At 53.4% G+C, this 16547-nt stretch overlaps 1 protein-coding gene across 1 annotated transcript; it reads right to left on the bottom strand.

Annotated features, from left to right (window-relative positions):
• Positions 1 to 4074: 4074 nt before the first annotated feature.
• Positions 4075 to 10738, bottom strand: IHH (Indian hedgehog signaling molecule). The gene is made up of 3 exons (XM_016156888.2): positions 9972 to 10738; positions 7246 to 7507; positions 4075 to 5519 (listed from the first exon to the last, which is right to left on the bottom strand). The coding sequence occupies exons 1-3, from the start codon at positions 10281 to 10283 to the stop codon at positions 4861 to 4863; spliced, it is 1233 nt and encodes a 410-aa protein (XP_016012374.1). The 5' UTR covers positions 10284 to 10738; the 3' UTR covers positions 4075 to 4860.
• Positions 10739 to 16547: the final 5809 nt, after the last annotated feature.

Below are 16547 nucleotides of genomic sequence, written 5' to 3'. Positions count from 1 at the left end.
CTGGGAGGTCAGCCCACTGCTTCTCTGCCCATCTGAGGGGGATTCAAACTGTGTGCAAAACAGCCTGGGTGTGGTTTGGGGCATGCAAGGTGGGGCTGCTATCTGCCTTACCCAGCCTTATCAAGTTCAAGCTGGCCACAGCTTGGCCCAGTAGAACAAAGAGGCTTTGAGAACCAGGCTGTGGGGTGGGACATGGGGCAGAGCCCCAGGAGGTATGTTCCACCCAGGGGGCATGGGGAAGGGGGAGCTGCCTCTGAGAACCCCTGCTAGGAAATCCAGACATGCTGCATACCCTAACATGACCCCTGTGCGAGAGTCTCTCCTAAATGGACTTACAGGAACCAGGCCAGAAGAACTCTTCTAATTAGATCTCCTCAGGGGACATTTTGCTAAGCTTTTTAATGGAGGGGCAACTATTTCCAGTCCCCACGCTTGGGCTGCAGATGCTAGTAGCAGGCCTGGTTGCCTAATGGTGCACTCAGCTCAGCCTCTCCCAACACAGCACCGCTTGCTTTTAGAAGCCATCCCATGGGGAAGCAGCACCTTCAGGCTCTGTTGGGGAAGACAGGTGGGTATAGGCTCGCATGGCTTAGGAAAGGCCATGCACAGGGTGACTGAGCCTTTCCAAACAAGAGAGGAGGTTGCCAGCACAACTTGGGGATAGGTGCCTGAAGAGAGGCCTCCTCATAGGCAAGTCAGGGAGCCAGGGTGCAGTGCCCCCTGTGTTGAGGGCAGTCTGCCTAGGCAGCTCCAGAGGTCTCATGGTCAGGAACTTTCCCCACTTTGTCTCCTGTACCCCGATATTCCAGTTCTCCCTATCTCCAGCTTTCTCCGAGGACTTGTAAACTAGGCACATGTCTTGTACTTCGTACCTTGCCTGGACTTGGCTATAAGGGGCTACTCCATGTTTCCTCCCCATGCATTTATTGTATGTTGGGGGAAGGCAGAAAGAGCAGGTGTCTGAAGAGTGCTTTGAACCCAAGAAGACCAGCCCTGGGCCAATGAGAAGGGAGGACGTCTTCATAGGAAAGCCCTAAACATCTCCATTACTGGTGCAGGCAGGAAGACCAGAGGAGGACCAAGGTCAAGAGTGCTGGATCTCAGGCTTAAAAACCTGAAGTTGGCTTGGGCCCTTTCCTCGCCATCATTGCTCATCCAAACAGGCTTCAAGTCCTGGTCACTTTCCTGCCTAAATGTCCACAATGCATTATCTTCTTAAATCTTCCATAACCACCTCTTCAGTCCAGGTCACCAACTTTTCTCCCCAGTAAATGGACTCCTCGCTTCCGCGGCTGCCTTCTCTGGTCCGTCCTCTACACTGCAGCCAGGTAAGCTTTCTCAAACAATCTAGTTGCGAGCCTCCCGGCTTCAAACTCTCCAGGTCCCCCTCCCCCAAGCCCTCAGGATAAAGTCCCAAGGCATGGAACACAAGGTTCTGTGCATCCACCTCTTGCCCCACTCACTACCTCAGCTTTCCAAACCTACATACACCAAATTGCTTTGTGATGCTGACCTGATGGCGATTCCTCCAAAATCCCAGGCTCACTCACGCCTCCAAGCCTTTGTATTTACTGTGTCCTCGGTCCAGATCCCTTCCTTTACTTATCTGCCATGCAAATGCTTTCTTGCCCTCCCTGCATGATCTTCGCCTCCAGGAAGTCTTCCTAGTTCCCAGCCTCTCTGCAGCACTCCAATAGCGCCTGTGAGGGTGCCAGGCACAGCACTCAGTGCATGGTGTAGACATCCATCTCCTTGAGCTGTTCCCTACCATCCAGTTCATTGAGGACAGGGACTGCCTCTTTCCCTCGTTTTGGCTCAGTGCCTAACACAAGGGTATCCAGTAAACAATGACTGAACAGGTGAATGAAGATTACAATTGTGGATTGAGCCGCTTTGGGGGCTGAGCATGAGCCTGAGAGGAGAGACAAGCTTTGGATCAGTAGCTTCCTGGGCCCGGATGCTATAGTTGACCTTCTGGGCCTTGGCATCATGGAAGATGGGGCGAGCTAGGTTCTGGTGGAAGAGGTTGGGGCAATCACACTGCAGAATGGAGGATGACAGACTGTCTCTCTTTGTCTCACTGCTCACACAGTCTCCTCAGATCTGGGCCCAGGATTCCCAGAAAAGCTGCAGGTCCAACTTCTATTTCAAAGTTGGTCTTTTGAGGGGCTGAATTCAGACAAAGTTTTTTCTGAACTTTTTGAGCCTTCTCTGTCTGATGAATGAATGTGTTTCTTGAGGACACCCATCTAAGAAAGGTCTGGGGACACCAAATGGCTCTGTGTCTATAGGATAGAGTGTGCCCAGGCCCAGTAGGAGAGGTAAGCCCCCTCAACTCCATAGGAGAGAGCCTCTGTCTACAAGGGTGAAAATGTGCAAATGAGTGGACAAGAGTACCTTGACCTTGACCTTTTATGTTTCTCACTATAAATAAGTTCATGGACATTCTGGTTTCTGTGAGCCTGGTCCATGACAGTCTGCCACAGAGCAGTGAGTCAAACCTAGGTGTACTAACAAAGCAGATTTCCAGGCCTGAAATGCCAAGAGTACCTTCCATTGAGGACCCAAGTTCATCAAGGGAAAAGCCTGTGGTATAAACAGGGGGCCTTAGAAATGTAGGGGAAAGAAGAAGTGGGTAAGAGGGAGTCAAATGCATGGTGATGGGCGGAAACTAGACTTACGGTGGTGAGCACGCTACGGTGTGTACAGATAATGAATTATAATGTTGTAAAAGTTATATAATGTTATTAACCACTGTTACCTCAGAAACAAAACAAAACGAGATGCAATAGGCCCGAAAGCCAGACAGATGCGCAGGTTCATATCCTGCCTCTGTCGCTTGCTCTTCTTGGGCGAGTTACTTCGCCTCCCTGTGTTTCTGTGTCCTCATCAGGAAAATGGTAACATTATAGTAGATACCACAAAGGGTTGTTATGAAAATTAAACGGGTTCTACATGTAAAGCACTTAGAACAATGCCTGGAGGTAGGGAGTCTTCATTAAATGATAGCAGTGATCATTCATTACAGCCTGTGGGGACCTATTTCCCCCCAGATGACAGTCTCCAAGGAATAAAGTTTTCTCTGGAGTTTTCCTCTGTGGAGATGGGAGATGGATAAGGTAAGGATCTGAGCCGTCACCCCCAACACTGCACTCTCTGTACGAGGCTAGGATCTGGGGGGGGGGGGCAGTGCACTGCAAAACCTGGCTCTCCACAGAGGGGAAACCCTAACTAGTAGCATGGACCAATTTCCATGGTGTAAGTCGTCTCACCAGGGCCTATTGCAACCGGCTCATGAAATTTCTGAAATATAACAATTGTACCACTGGGCCTGGGAATCTCAGCTGATCTGCAGTAAGCACGGAAAAACCTGCTTTGGGATGGACAGACTAAGAGAAAATGAAGAAGGGGATCGTCCTGTTTGGGTAACAAACTGGGCCTTCTCTAGACCAAGCAATGTTTCTCAAAGTGTGGTTCGTGGACCATCTGCTATGTTTGGGGTGTTTGTAAAAGTAAGTTCCTGGGCCTCGCTCTCCATCTTCAAAGCAAAATCTTAGAAGTGAGTCCAAGAATCATTTTTAAACAAGCTGCCTAGGTGATTCTGAGGTGTGAGAAATGCTAGGTAAGGAACCCGTCCGTGACTTATCCAAAAAGTCAGAACGGGCCACAAGGCAGAGGTAAAGTCTCCAGAATCATTTCACACCACAGTCCATTATCCGCAGTGAAGAATCGGAAGGCCAGGCACCCAGAATAACCAGAGTGAGCAGGGGAAGCTCCTTGGCCAGAGCACAGGAGGTGGTTCTAGATGAGTGAGGTGGCCATGTACTAGGTATCTCACTTCTCTCCTCCAACGGTGTCAGGGCCGCCCTTGGGATCAGCATGCTAACACCTTGCCTGGTGCACAGCACAGCACTCTGTTGGGGCTTTGGAGAACTCCTGGGGAGAAAGGGACTGCAGAGGGCATGGGAGCACTGGAGCTTTTGTCCTTCGGGGAAGGTGAGCACACCCCTAGACAGGCCCGCCCCTGGCTACAGACTACCTGTGCATGCACCCCACTCAGCATCCTGGACTCTATGGCTCTAACAACTTAAATAATTTTTATTACAAAAGGAAGAAAAGACCAAAACATCCCCAAAATTCTCCATGGGCTTCCCCCTCGGCGCCAATAAATAAGGTGGGGAGACTGACCGGAGGAGGGGGTGAGGGTCATGGTTCAGCAGAAGAAGGAGCTTAGCCTGGCAGAAGTGGGAAGGACCTCTGGCCCACTCGCCTGGTCCCGGTGCCTGTGCTCACATTGGCTGGAACACAGGACTCCGCCCACTGACAGCAACAGTCTCTGGGTGTGTCTTGAGGAGTGTGGCCAAGGAGGAAGGTCATGCCTCAGGATAGCCAGAATGGCTGTGCCACCCTGTGGCCTTCTCTATTTGGGGCAACATTGAGTCCAGCTGGCTCCTTGCTGGGTCCCAAGGAATCTAGCAGCATCAACTGAGGTGCAAGCCCACCGAAGAGGGGCCTAAGACAAATGGAATGGGCCCACCCCATTGGGGGAGGCAGGTATGAAAAACTGCAGTGAGAACTGGCTGGGTTGGGACCCCCCATGCCAGCTTCGAGGCCTATAAGATAGAAAGATAGACCACCCCGCCCCCTTGCCAGCTCAGCTTGCAGCTCTGTCACTACACCAACATGGTGGTGGGGGACACTGGCATTGCCCAGTCAAGTCTCAATGGTCTATCTCTGTGGTGGAAGAGATGGTGGGATCCAGTGCCCCCTGCTCAGGTCCCTTCCAGGGCCAACGCCTTCCTGGCAGGGAGGCCTTTGGATTCAGTTGGGCAGTCTTGGGAGGGCAGTGAAAGGATCTTTTCAGCTCCCTGGCACCGCCATGCCCAGCGAGTGAAAGCTGTTCTCTTCCAACAAGAGTTGTCCCAGGCGGTAGAGCAGCTGGGGGTACCAGTGCACACCCTCCCCTGGGGTCCAGCTGCTCCACGCCAAGTTGTGAAATAGTCGCAGGGGCCAGAAGACCAGCTGAGCCAGGTGGTGGTCAGCCACGGCTGCGAAGCAGGAGGCCACCACATCCTCTACCACCAGCGTCCCGTGCCTCGTTAGTGGGGCATAGGCCCCCAGGGCAACGTGTGTGGAGACAGACGCCACTCGGGCAGGCTGCAGGCCTGGCACCCCAGCCACCAGCACGTATTGGCCAGGCTGCACTTGACTAGCAAATGTGGCCCGGAAGTGGGTCGCCGGTTCTGTGTGGTTGTTGGCAGTGAAGAGCAGGTGGGCAGGAGTGAGTGCCAAGCGGCGCGGGGGGTCCTGGGTCTCGATGACCTGGAAGGCCCTCAGCCTATCTGGCTCTCGATCCAAGAAAATGAGCACGTCGCTGAAGGTGGGGTTCCCATCCTCCCCCATGGCCAGCACCCGGTCTCCTGGCCTCACAGCTGACAAAGCCACACGTGCCCCACTCTCCAGGCGCACCTGGGCTCCGGCAGGGAAGCAGCCACCTGTCTTGGCTGCGGCCGAGTGCTCTGTGGGAAGAAGGGACATGAAGGTATTACTGCTATGGAGCTCAGATTCCTAGTTACAGCCCCGCTCCCCAGCCCAGCCAGAGCTCCTCTTGCTCCCAGAGAGCCCCCCTCACCGTACCTGGGCCCCTGCCCCCCTTTCCCATGCAGACTTGAACCCATTCCAACCCACAATGTGGTCTTCTGCCCTCCTCCCCAGCCTAATCCCTTGCTAATGAGAGGAACATATTGTGGCTCCAGTGAGTGAGAAAGAAAGGGCCCTCCCGAAGGCCAGGTGAAGTCCCCTATCTGCTCTAAATCCTGACAATGCTGTGAAGCAGAGAGACCAGAGGTCAGCCGAGCCAGGCGGGGGTTGGTGGTGGTTGGTGGTCAGCCATGACTTGACACCCAGAAAGCTGCAGCCTCATGGAAAAGGCAAGTCGCTTAGCTCCTCTGGGGTCTGGATGTCCTATTATTTCTCACTCCTTCATCAGATGCTCCCCTCAAATTGCCCTCTCAGAATGACACCCCAAGTTCTGTGCCAGAGCTGGCCCATGGAGTCTATATGGAAGTGAGAGGAAGACCAGCTGTGGAGCAAATACAGACTCCAGGGAAGTCTGGCTCAGCGGCAAGGGTGAAAGCACTGTCTTCAGTTCATGAGCTGGGTCTCTGTGCCGGGACAGGACACAGTGGCATCAATTGGTGGGATGGAGAACAGTGTTTGGCCGTCAGGAATAAGGAATGGAATTGCCACTCTGGGAGCTGGCTCTGGGCCAGTGTTTGCAGGTGAAGGGTGAGTGTGACTTGGAATAGATACCTTTGGCAAAAAGTGCTGAGGGGAAGAGTAAGGGTAGTAGGGTCACCACGTAGGCCCAGGGTGGGGAGGGGGAGTGGAACAGGGGTGGTATCAGGAATAGTAAAAAGTGGGCCTAGTCTCAATGTTCCAGGTCTGCAGGTGTAACTTCTGCATGGTGCCAGCATGGAGGGCTGAGCCGGCAACCCCGTGGAGTCAGGCTTGGCAGTCACGCAGGACCATCTGAGGCGTCCATGACTGGGTTCAGTGTGGGTGGCAGGGACACTGACAAGATTTGAGGGAGGGGTGAGGCCTCAATGCCTGCCACTTCGGATCAACAAGGCGGCAAATCTGGGAAAATCCACTTTATTGAGTCCACTCTGTTTATTCTGGCCCTCATGGCTTGTTTTGCCCCAAAATGTCCAACATCAGGACCCTGAGGGAGAGGCTAGGGACGCCTGCACCTCCTAGGAGGGGCATACACAGTGCCCTAGGGCCTGACCTGCAGCCATTGTTGGGTTCTGACCCTCTGGGCTCTTGGCTCCCGGTCAGGCATGCTGATGTCTGGGCACACCCTGGCCCCCCCACCCACCTCGGTTTTGCACCACACTGCGTGGGGAGGCTGTCTCTGTCACAGCCTGGCTTCCACATCTGTCCAGCTTGCTCTGTCTTGCACCTCCTGCAGCAGGCTCTGGACTGTGGATCTCAAGGTTGGCACCCAGCAGCGCTGGGACAGGGCCCTATCTCCCTAAGGCTCCTGCTCTCGACACTACCAGGCACGGGAGAAGCAGGCTGTCACAAGCAGAAGTGGGGAGCGCCGCCGACGTCCTCTTTCCCGGGGCTCCCGCCTCCAACCCCGGGCGGGTCTCTTCACCTTCTTGGCCCCAGCGGGCCCTGCGCCTCCTGCCCACGCCCTGCGGCCCCGGCCCCGGGCCCAGTCCCCCGGCAGCGGCTCACCGGACTTGACGGAGCAGTGCACGTGGGCCTTGGACTCGTAATACACCCAGTCGAAGCCGGCCTCCACTGCCAAACGTGCCAGCAGTCCATACTTATTGCGGTCGCGGTCCGACGTGGTGATGTCCACTGCGCGGCCCTCATAGTGCAGGGACTCCTCCGAGTGGTGACCGTCTTCGTCCCAGCCCTCGGTCACCCGCAGCTTCACGCCGGGCCATTGGTTCATCACCGAGATGGCCAGGGAGTTCAGGCGGTCCTTGCAACGCTGCGAGAGGAAAGCGCAGCGTTAGGGAGAAGAACCGTCGCACACGCAGGTGGAGCCGCAGCCTCGCGCTGGGCTTGCTCACCGCACCCACTGGAGTTGGGAAACTGGGGAGGGTGCTCTGTCCCTCTCTCGGGAACAGAGAGCCCAAACGCGCCTCCTTCCACTCCAGCATCCGGCTGCTCCAGGGACGGGAACCGCGCAGTGGCGCCACAAATCTGGAGGGCGTGTCAAGTCGCGTACCCTTGGGCCTCCCTTTTCTGATAAGTGGCCCCTTCCTCCCGTGCTCGCTCTTCCCCGCTCAGGGTACTGATTATTCCACAGGCCAGGCTTCACCCTTCCAGGGCCCAGTCCCTATGGCTCACCGAGGCATCGGAGACCAGGAATCGACTGCCCGCTACCTGGAGGGCGGGCGTGGTAAGGAGCCGACTGCCTGCGGCTGACCTGCTAGGCATGCAAGGCCGATGGTGCCCAGTAGGTGTCACCGTAGCCTCAGGGCTGAGGCCCGGGAACCCCGGCCCTGGAGGCACAGCAGGTGCGGAGTCCCCGCAGCTTGGGGTGGGGGCGGGGGGCGGGTGTTTGTTGGAAGGGAATCACTGGCCTGCCTGGATTCCTCGGGAGCCACAAAGCATTCCTGCTGGGACTCTTACGATCCAAAACCCGCCCGCAGCCCTTCTTGGGATTCGGCAGCCCTGGAACCAGAAGTCGGTGGAAAGGCTAGAGCCAGGCCTGGCTCGAAGGAGGGCGACGCAGAGCGTCTTCCACGACAAGGGTCGCGGTTGGGTTGATAATCCCAGGCAACGTTCTCCCTTAGTCCAGAGCCCTTCATACTTCTGCGCCACCCCTGAGGAGGGAGACGAGAAACAAGCCTCTGATCTCAGGGAGCTGGCTCCGCGCCCCGCCTCACATGGGGTGGGAATAGAGACGCGTCCCAGGGGAAGAACGGGAGAGATCACCTGTCTATGCTGACTCCCCGCGTGCCTGCAGCCCAAGGGACCCTGCAGTTGACTGAGGGGAGGGGCTGGCGGGAGAAGGGGCCCATCCACCGTTTTTGACTCTTAAGTGCGAGGCGCTGCCAGGTGTGCGCAGCCCATGTCTCAACCTACCCCCAGCCCGCAGAGCCCGGCCCCACAGACCCTTGGACTCGGTCTCCCAGGAGCCAACAGAGTCTACAACCCAAGGTCCGGCTGTCTTCCGGGGCGAGCAGCCTAGCCGGGGCGCTCACTGCCCCGGGAGGGAGCTCCACTATCTTGCCGCCAGAGCTCCACGCTTCTAGCCCCCCACCTATGTCCGCCCGTGGGCCCCTGCTCCCCGCCCCTCTCTCCCCCGCTACCCCTCCTCCTCGGGTCCAGAGCTTGGGCGCGCGCTGTCAATGATTGCCCAGCCCGTGGCCCGGATCCTTATCTGCATTCCTCGGCGCCCGGCCCGGCCCGGCCACCAGCCAACCTTCGCCCCGACACTGGCCAGCCCCGGCGCCACGGCGCATGCTGAGGGCCGTGGTCTAGCTGCTTTTCCTAAAGCACCTAGAACGCGGGCTTCCTGCCTGCGGGGGAAGCCCCGGGAGACTGCTGAGAAAGGGGACGTAGCCTGGGTCTCTTCCCTTGTGGACCCAGTTGCAGAGAAGAAAGTTTCCCCCACCCCCCGGCCCACGACCACCCCTCACCCTCGCAGAAGTTGGGCTGAGCGCAGGTCCTGTTCCGAGCACGCAAGAAACTAACTTGAGCTCTGCTCCCTGCGTCCTCGGCATCCCAAGCCCCTCTCTTCCAAGCTTCTCCATTCCGTCACTAAGCCCAGGGATCCCCCAAATTCGGTCCCAGAGCCAGAAGGCTCCAGCTCCCCACCCTTCAACCGCAGCTGCGCCGCTCAGCTCTCTGGACAGACACGTGGGCTCACCCGGCGAGTTCCCTTTCCCACCTCCGCCTTCCTAGCTTCTCCTTAACCCCACGCCCCGCGGAGACGCTGCTTCAGGAGAGGGCAGAGCTGCGAACCAAGAGCGAGCGTGGAGGAAAGGCCACGGGGCCGGCCCTCCGCGCCCGGAGCTTCTTCGCCTCGGGGTGCCGAGTGGCTTCGAAATGGAAGGGGCGCAGCTGCGCGCCTGGTTAGGCCTGGAGGGACCGTGTGGGTACCGAAGGAGCAGGAGGCAGCCGGGTCGAGGTGCCTCCGGGCGCCGCGTCTGACCCGAGCTGCCAGCGCTCTGGGGCAGAGGGACCGCCGCCAGCCGGCTGGGCTGTGGCGCTCGGCAGTGAGGAGCTCTTCTCTCACAGCCCCCGGCGGTGTCCGGGATGCAGACGCTCGCGTCGGGACCCCTGGCCGGCCCCTCTTGGGCAGGAGGCAGCTGGGCTTGGAGAGAGGGGCAGGTGCCAGGGGGCGTGCCAGCCAGTCGAGAAAAGGTGCCAGGGGGGCGGGTAGGGCCGGGCAGGTGGCAGTGCTTCGGCGGCGGCGCCCTGCGAGGGCGGGTCGCGCTCACCTGGGTCATGAGACGGTCGGCGCCCGTGTTCTCCTCGTCCTTGAAGATGATGTCGGGGTTGTAGTTGGGAGTGAGCTCCTTGAAGCGCTCGGAACTGCGCGCGATCTTGCCTTCATAGCGCCCGCTGGCGCCCAGGGTCTTCTCCGGCACGTTGGGACTGAACTGCTTATAGGCGAGCGGCACGAGCTTGCGCGGCGGGCGCCGGCGGCTGCCCACCACCCGGCCCGGCCCGCAGCCCCGCGCCGCCGGCACCAGCAGCAGCAGCACGAGCAGGCAGAACCGCAGTCGAGGCCGGAGCCGGGCGGGAGACATGGCCGGGGAGCCCGGGAGAGCGGCGGGCGAGGGCGCCTGGTGGGCTGATGGGTGGGCAAGTCGACCCGGGCGCTGCGGGGGCTCAGGCGTCCGGGTGGCTCCAGGGGGCTCCAGGTGGGGGCGCCATGGGCTGCGCGGCGCAGCGCAGGGCCGGTGGGACTCAGGTGCGGGGCGGGGGCCCGGGGCCCTGGCTGGTGGCGGCGCGCTGTCCCCCTCGGCGCCTCGACTCTGAGCTGCCCGGCTCGCCGGCCGCCAATAAATAGGCCGGCCCGTTTGTTTTGGCAACGCGGCGGCGGCGGGGGGCGGCGGGCGGCGGGGCTGCGGGCCGCCGGGCTGGGCTGGGCTGGCCGGGCCGGCGGGCTGGCGGGCCCCGCGGTTAGCACCCCGGCCCGGCGGTCAGGCGGCTCGGGCGGAGCGGGAGCTGCTGCCGTCTGCGGCGCAGCCCGGGGCCGAGTGAGAGGGGAAATGGAAGAGATCCGGGCTCGGGCCCCGCGCAGACCGCACCCTACCCATGTCCCTGCCTCCTGTACGCTCGACAGCGAACCTGCAGCAAGGGCAGCACAGCCTCCTCCCCCTCGGGCGGGCGGCCCCGGCACTAGCCAGCCCTTGTCCGGCTCGCTCCTCCGCCGCGCGTCCGCCCGCCCGCTGCCCTCGGCGGCCCCTGCTCCGCCAGAGTTTGCCCTCCCCGCCCGGACGCGCCCCACCCCACCTTGGCCTCGCCTCTGGGCTCCCCGCGGCTCCGGGGTGCCCCGCCAGGCGCAAACCTCCGGGACAGGAGCTGCCACCCCCACAGCGACCGCAACCCACGGCGCGGCCGGACGCGAGGGGCGGGGGCAGTGGCCGGACCGCACAGCCGCCTACGGTGTGCCCTGCGGGGAAGTAAACCCAAAAGGCTGGAGGCCGCTAGTAACCTGGTGCCCCACCCTGGCTCGGAAGACGCAGCGCCCTCTCAGCTTGGTGGAGCTGAATTCCGTATCAACCCCGTGCACATCCCAGGGCCGCCGGTGTGCAGCTGGGGTGGGGCGTCCGTCCTTAGAAGAATCAGTAGGGGTTTTTGAGTTGGGAACACCGTTAAAAGGAGCAAGATGAAATTGCAAAGGGACAGGCCAAGGTGTAGAGAAGAGCAGCCAAAATGGTGACATCAACAGATACTGGCGATCCCCACCGGTCACGTTAGAAAGGCGATCTCAGTGACAGGGACTGCTAACAACGCAACGACAGCAACCACAGAAGATTCGGCAGCGCCTCTGGCATACGAGAGCTGCTAAGTGATTATTCTCTTAGCTCTACTTCACAAATTAACAAGGACAGAGAATATGTAGAGGCAGCTACATAGAAGCAAGCGTGGGTTGTGGATTTTAATATGCCATTCAGGAAAGCTGAATGAATTACTTTTCATTCTGCTAAAACAAGAAAACGTAAGCATGTCAAAAAAAAAAAAAACTACCACTAACATCACAGTAAACTACGTATATGATTTGGTTGTAATATATTCTACAAAGTCAAAAGCGATAGAAATAAAAGGGTGAGAAATTAAAAGGTTTAAAAATCCTCACTGCATTACTCAGCCATAAGAAGAGATGAAATACTGTCATTTGTGACAACATGGATAGACCTCAAAATAATCATGCTAAGTGAAATAAGCCAGACAGGAAAAGTTGAAAATCACATGATATCACTTATATGTGGGATATAAACCTAAAAGCAACAAATGAGCAGGACAAACAGAGACTCATGGACATGGACTATAGGCTAGTGGTTACCAGAGGACTATGACTAGTGGTTACTGGTGGGGTGGGGGAGGAGGGGGGAGGTAGACGGAGTAAAGCGGGTCAGATACAGGGTTTAGGGAGAGGGCGAAGTGGGTAAAGGGGATCAAATATATGGAAGCTGAAGGAAACTGGACTTTGGGTGGTAAACACACAATAGAATATACAGCTGTCAAATGATAATGTACACCTGAAAATTATATAATTGTATTAACCAATGTTACCTCAATAAACCTAATTTAAAAAAATTAAAAAATTCTCATTCCAAGAATATTAATACAATAGGTACAGTTTGATTGACACTTTTCTGCCTGATACATGAAAACTATAGATATTATTATACCAAGTATTCTACTTGCATTGTTTAATTTAAACTCACAACCCCAAATGTGCTATTATTATCCCCATGTTACAAATGAAGATTTTGAAGTTCAGAGAAGATAAGCAACCTGCTCCTGGCTGAGGATCAGGGAAGGATTCAACCCCTAAACCCCGACATCTGGCCCCAGTGCAGATGCATTGGTCCTCTGTGCAGCACCCACTCATCCAGCACTGCCTGAGTTTGGGGTTGAGGTAGCTTTTCACAGTTATGATCACATTTCATCTGGATCAATTTTGTAACTATAAATTCCTCATTAGAAGGGACTAAACAGAGTGCTTAACCCAAGCACTTCATATCACAGAAAAGCAAACTGAGGCCCACAGCAGAGGGTTTAGGATGGCTCCGCCAGAAGTGGTGTGGCCTCTGTCACTTGGAAACAAAATGGATTGTTTCTTTCCTCCCCTTTGCCCATACTTCCTCCTCATGCCCCATTCCTTCTTAAGTTAGCATTTGGTTTCTAGGTCTCCGAGTCACAGATCACTCTAATGTTGCTTCCTTTCCTTGAGTTTTCTAAGAGCTTTAACTTGTGTTTTCCAGGGTTCAAGAACAATCCTTGCAATATTGCCCACCTCCTCCTCAGAATTCTGAACTGACCATGCAGCCAGGTCAGTACTTTTCCCAACCCAGACAAACAGGGGCTCCCTGTTTTAATGGAATTCCAAAAGAGAAAATCCTGTAGGCTTCTGTGGTCACCCATCCCATTCTTTTATAGCCATTTTCTAGACAAGTTTTGCTTTAAGTTCATTTCTCCTCCCTCCTCTCTAATGCAAATTCAACTTCTTTCCCCTTTTTCTGGTCTTAGTGGCTAGGGCCACTATCCTACTCAGTATCTGTATGCATGGCCTTGAAGAGTTGCTAGATTCACTTTCAATCTTCTTTTCACCAAGTGAAAGACAATTTCTTTAAGATTCTCTCAGAAGTTCTAATTTATAACCATTTATTAACTTTGCGATTCTCCCTCTTATTTGTCCTCTTAGTCTGGGATCTTCTTGAATACAAGTCTCTGGTAAAGATCTGATCGGTGGCAAAGAATTCCCTATGCAGCACTTGCCGATGCAGCTTGGCATGAGGGTGCTTCTACAGCAGCACGACCTCCTTGGTTTAGGTTGTGCTCCACTAAATCTAGACCCTGGCTGACTTAGGAGCAGTGATTAGGGTGTGTACTGGGAGAATCAGGTGGCGGCTAACATTGATCGAGTCTTTTCTCTATGACAGGTGCGTTAGGCACTTAGTCAACAGTCACAGTAACTCTCTGTGCATGGCAGTTATTATTCTCATTTTACAAATCTACAACTCTAGAACTGTAGAAGTAAAGTAACTTGCCTGTGGTCCCACAGTTAAGATTTGAACCCAGAGCTTTTTTACTTCACAACTATAGTCTTTTCTTATGACACAAGGGTAGTTCAAGATTGGAAGCTCAAATTTAGATTAGCATCAGTCCAATCTCCTTCATTGGAGGAAGGGGTGAGGAGAGTGGAGATTAGAAGCATCCTAATTTCTACAGCAGTGGCCCTGGAGCACTTTTTATCAAGGCCGGGGCCTAAGAACCCTGGTCATTTATTGGCTGCCTATGTTCTTAGTTGTTTAGTAGATGTAGGGTAGCTTTTGAATTGGGCTAATCCATTAGACCTATCGAACAAAGTCTGGCTCTTTTTCTGGTCATTGCCAGGCTCTTGCCAGCAGGAAAACGGGAGAACTGAGGCCTGGCACTCTGGAGGCACCAAAGGCCTGGGGTCTGAGCAGTAGTGACGGAACCTGATCAGTGCACTTTACATCTGAGTCCTGAGCCAATTAGTAAAACCACTTTTCTTCTCTCATTTTTAGAGCTCTCATGCCCCCTCGATTATCTACGTTTTGAAGAAAACAAAGTAAAATTTATTTCTTTGGATATGATTATTTTGTTTATAAGAATGAAAGTTGGAAAAATTGGTTGGAAGGAAAGGGAGGGAGGAAAATACACTGTAGGACCTGATCATTTAAACATCTCTTTAACAGACTAACATGTTATTATCTTCGATATTGAATTTAACATTATAATACAAATATAGTGTACTCGTAGTGATGTATTCATATATTCGTGTGTATATGTATGTGTGAATATATATTCACATGTACACACATATTGTGTAGGTCTATACTTTATAATCAATACTTTTTTCCTCTGAATCCTGCCACTTGACCAAATCAATCTTGCTTTAAATCCATGGGTGCTGAGCCACAGCCAACCAAGTGTGGCAGGAAATCAGTTAGTCAAATATCTTCCGGTGACTCAGTGCACAGCAGCTCTGGGTCAGTAAAAAGAGCACTGGGCCTGGCGTTGGCAGATCTGTACCTCAACACCGTCTGCGATACCATCCAGCTGTGTGGCCTTGGGCGAGTTACTTGACTTCTCTCAATTTTTGTTTTCTCATTTATAAAGTAAAAATTAATATCACCTACCTCATAGGGTTGTTGAGAGGGTTAAAACATAAGCTGTAAAGTATACATCTTATGTTTAATTCACTTTTATTCTCTGATTCACTAGTGGTAGTTGAAGTTCTCTCATTCCTGTTTACATCATGATGCTCATATATGTGTGTCCCAAGATAGTAATGGGGATTCGGAGGCACTACTTTCTGTGAGGGAATATCTACCTCATGCACATTAGTATCATAGGCACATAAGGATAGAGAATGCAAACAGAAAAGTAGAAGACACCGTTTTTGTCCTCCAGGAATTTACTATTTAACCGTAAAGATAAATCATGGGGGGAAAAAAGGCAGTTACCAAGCCATGAATGCCACTCATAAATAGGTACAGAATAATGCATTTTAAACTAGATAGGTTAATATATAAGATAAACTTGGTCTAGAAGACTATGGATATAAAAAATGAGCCAGGTTAGACTTCTTAGAAGGAATTAGTTTTGAAGGAGGAAAATGAATGACTGAAAAGAATGAAGAGGATCCTCAGGAGAAGACATTGGTCCAAGCAAAGATAATGGCACTCATAATAATGAGAGCCAAGTCGAATGATCTTGTAAAGGGAAGAAACCCTAATATTATCTGATGTAACCTTCACAAAAACCTTATGAAGTTGACACCTTTATCTTCATTTTATGAATGAAGAACTGAGGTTCAGAACTTGTGATTTGAAGCCAGGCTGTTGGACTCAATAATAATGCTGTTTCTTGGTGAGTGATTCCTAGAACAAGCATGCTTGGTTGTTGACCTTTGTTCAAGTCACTTGTTTTCTCTCTATATCTTGGAGACTCTTTTGTTATCTTCATCTTGGGCTTTTAAGATCTCATAGTCTATTTGATCACTTCCCCAACTGGTTGGGATCACTCTGAATTTTACTGTGGATTTTTTGAAGACGTTAGCAATCCCACTACATTTAGTCCATATACAGAAATGGAAGCATGCCTGTCTTTCAAGCTTCAGATCAGCCCAGATTGCATTTGTAGATCCAATTAGAGCCACTCAAAACTAAGAATGCTTTGTAAGTTAGCTATTGATTAGAAATGGGACTATTACCTTTGCCTAAACAATAAGCTCATTACAAGGCACTTCAGAGAGATTCAAGCATTAAAGACCTTGCTTTGATGACTTTGAAAAGGTAAGAAAAGGCAACAGAATTAGTTACAGAGTGTGCTTTCCTCTCAAGTCAGAGACTAAAGATTGTGGGAAAGTCTTATAGACAGGAAGACATACATATAAATATATTTCTGTATATGGATAATAACATGTTTCCTAAACTAATGGGCTCTACTTCCACCCCAGTGTCTCTATTAGGGAAGAACTCAGTCGCTTAAAGAGAATGCTGAAAAATATCAGTCCAGTAAGATGTTCGATCAAGGCAGTGGAGTACTATTCTTTTAATAACTCAAGGGATGCTCCTGACATGCCTGTCAGTGTTCTGTAACCGAGTGTGTACGAGGCTACCCGCGCTCTCTCGACAGTCTCTCTTGGTAGAGACAGCACCTTAAGGATGATGCTGGGGACCTGTAGCCAATGAAAGAAGGCATACGGTCACTTGCTTTTTAACAACATATTCTTAGTTTCTGCAAAGTGACAACTTTATTTCATTATAGACATAGCTAACAAAACGGTATCCAACCCTCATTCTCATCTT

The sequence above is a fragment of the Rousettus aegyptiacus genome, unplaced genomic scaffold (assembly GCF_014176215.1).
Source record: "Rousettus aegyptiacus isolate mRouAeg1 unplaced genomic scaffold, mRouAeg1.p scaffold_m13_p_2, whole genome shotgun sequence".
NCBI lineage: Eukaryota > Metazoa > Chordata > Mammalia > Chiroptera > Pteropodidae > Rousettus > Rousettus aegyptiacus.
The sequence above is the reverse complement of the archived record's forward strand: the minus strand, read 5'-3'. Positions and strand labels throughout refer to the sequence as shown.

Excerpts from the sequence above, each read along its gene's own strand:
- IHH (XM_016156888.2), bottom strand. The coding sequence starts at position 10,283 with ATGTCTCCCGCCCGGCTCCGGCCTCGACTGCGGTTCTGCCTGCTCGTG. Across the intron at positions 7,508-9,971 it reads CCGACCGTCTCATGACCCAG|CGTTGCAAGGACCGCCTGAA; the intron begins GTGAGCGCGACC and ends TTCCTCTCGCAG. Across the intron at positions 5,520-7,245 it reads GCACTGCTCCGTCAAGTCCG|AGCACTCGGCCGCAGCCAAG; the intron begins GTGAGCCGCTGC and ends TTCTTCCCACAG.